This window comes from Haliaeetus leucocephalus, unplaced genomic scaffold (genome assembly GCF_000737465.1).
Source record: "Haliaeetus leucocephalus isolate CR32 unplaced genomic scaffold, Haliaeetus_leucocephalus-4.0 Scaffold368, whole genome shotgun sequence".
In the NCBI taxonomy this organism is placed as follows: domain Eukaryota; kingdom Metazoa; phylum Chordata; class Aves; order Accipitriformes; family Accipitridae; genus Haliaeetus; species Haliaeetus leucocephalus.
Window position 1 is genome coordinate 5,920 of NW_010972804.1, and position 1,327 is coordinate 7,246.

The 1,327-nt window shown below is 69.2% G+C and overlaps 1 protein-coding gene across 1 annotated transcript in view; it reads left to right on the top strand.

The window, feature by feature from the left end:
* The window catches only part of HDAC5 (histone deacetylase 5), a gene marked incomplete at its 5' end in the record, with an annotated part of 8,496 nt that overhangs the window by 5,916 nt on the left and 1,253 nt on the right, over positions 1–1,327 (top strand). Inside the window, 4 exons of the mRNA XM_010573142.1 lie at positions 119–216; positions 510–628; positions 712–845; positions 1,071–1,155. Coding sequence (XP_010571444.1) covers positions 119–216; positions 510–628; positions 712–845; positions 1,071–1,155 — 436 coding nt within the window. The remainder of the gene's footprint in view (positions 1–118; positions 217–509; positions 629–711; positions 846–1,070; positions 1,156–1,327) is intronic.

Here is a 1,327-nt window from a genome sequence, read left to right on the forward strand (position 1 = left end):
GCCCGGGGGGGGTGGGGGGGGGTGGGGGGGGGGGGTGTGGGGTGGGGGGGGGTGTCACCCTGTGTGTCCCCCTTCCACCCTGGCTGCAGCAGTGGGGGTCACCCATGGCTGTGCCCAGGTGGGCAGCGGGATGGGAGTGGGCTACAACATTAACATCGCCTGGACCGGCGGCGTCGACCCCCCCATCGGGGACGTGGAGTATCTCACCGCCTTCAGGTGGGTGTCCTGAGGGGGGTGGGGGGATGTTCCTGGGCTCTTGGGGGGATCCCCGCATCCCAGGGAGGTCCCTGTGCCCTTGGGGGGGGTCCCTGTGCTCTTGGGGGGATCCCTGTGCCCTTCAGGGGGGTTGTGGGGGGGGATCCCCATGTCCTAGGGGGTCCCTGCACCCTTGGGGAGGTCCCTGTATCCTGGGGGGATCCCTGTGCCCTTGGGGGGTCCCCATGCCCTTGGGGGGGATCCCCGTGTCCCGGGGGGGTCCTCGTGCCCTGCCCTGACCCTCTGCCCCCCAGGACCGTGGTGATGCCCATCGCCAACGAGTTCTCGCCAGACGTGGTGCTGGTCTCGGCCGGCTTCGACGCCGTCGAGGGTCACCTCTCCCCGCTCGGCGGCTACTCCGTCACCGCCAAATGTGAGTGGGGTTCGGGGGTGTCCCCAGGGTGGGGACCCTGGCCAAGCCACTTGTCACCTCCCCCACACTTTGGTGTCCCCCAGGTTTTGGCCACTTAACAAAGCAGCTGATGATGCTGGCGGGGGGCCGGGTGGTGCTGGCGCTGGAGGGGGGGCACGACCTGACGGCCATCTGTGACGCCTCGGAGGCCTGCGTCTCCGCTCTGCTTGGCCTGGAGGTACGGGGGTCACCCGTGGGGACACCCCCCACCCGTGGGGATCCCTCTTGCCATCCCCCTGGGGTACAGGGTGTATTGAGGTGCACACCCTGTGCCGTGCCTCAGTTTCCCCCAGGTGGATGAGAGGGGCTCCGGTCCCATCCCTGCTCTCGGCAGGGGGGCTTTGGGGTTGCTGGTGGCAGGTTTGGGGGTCTTGATGGTTTCCCCCCCGCTTCCCCCCTCCAGCTGGAGCCCCTGGATTCATCCCTCCTGCAGCAGAAGCCAAATGTGAACGCGGTGGCTACCCTGGAGAAGGTCATCGAGATCCAGAGTGAGAACCTGCGGCCGGGGTGGGGGCATAGACCCTGTCGGGGTCCCCTGGGGGGTGCCCGTGGCTGTCCCTGCCACTTGGGGGACACGGGAGGGGTGGCACAGGGGGGTCCCCAGGGCTGTCCTCACCACTGGGGGACCCCAGCGGGTCTGTCCCTGCCATGGCGGGGGGG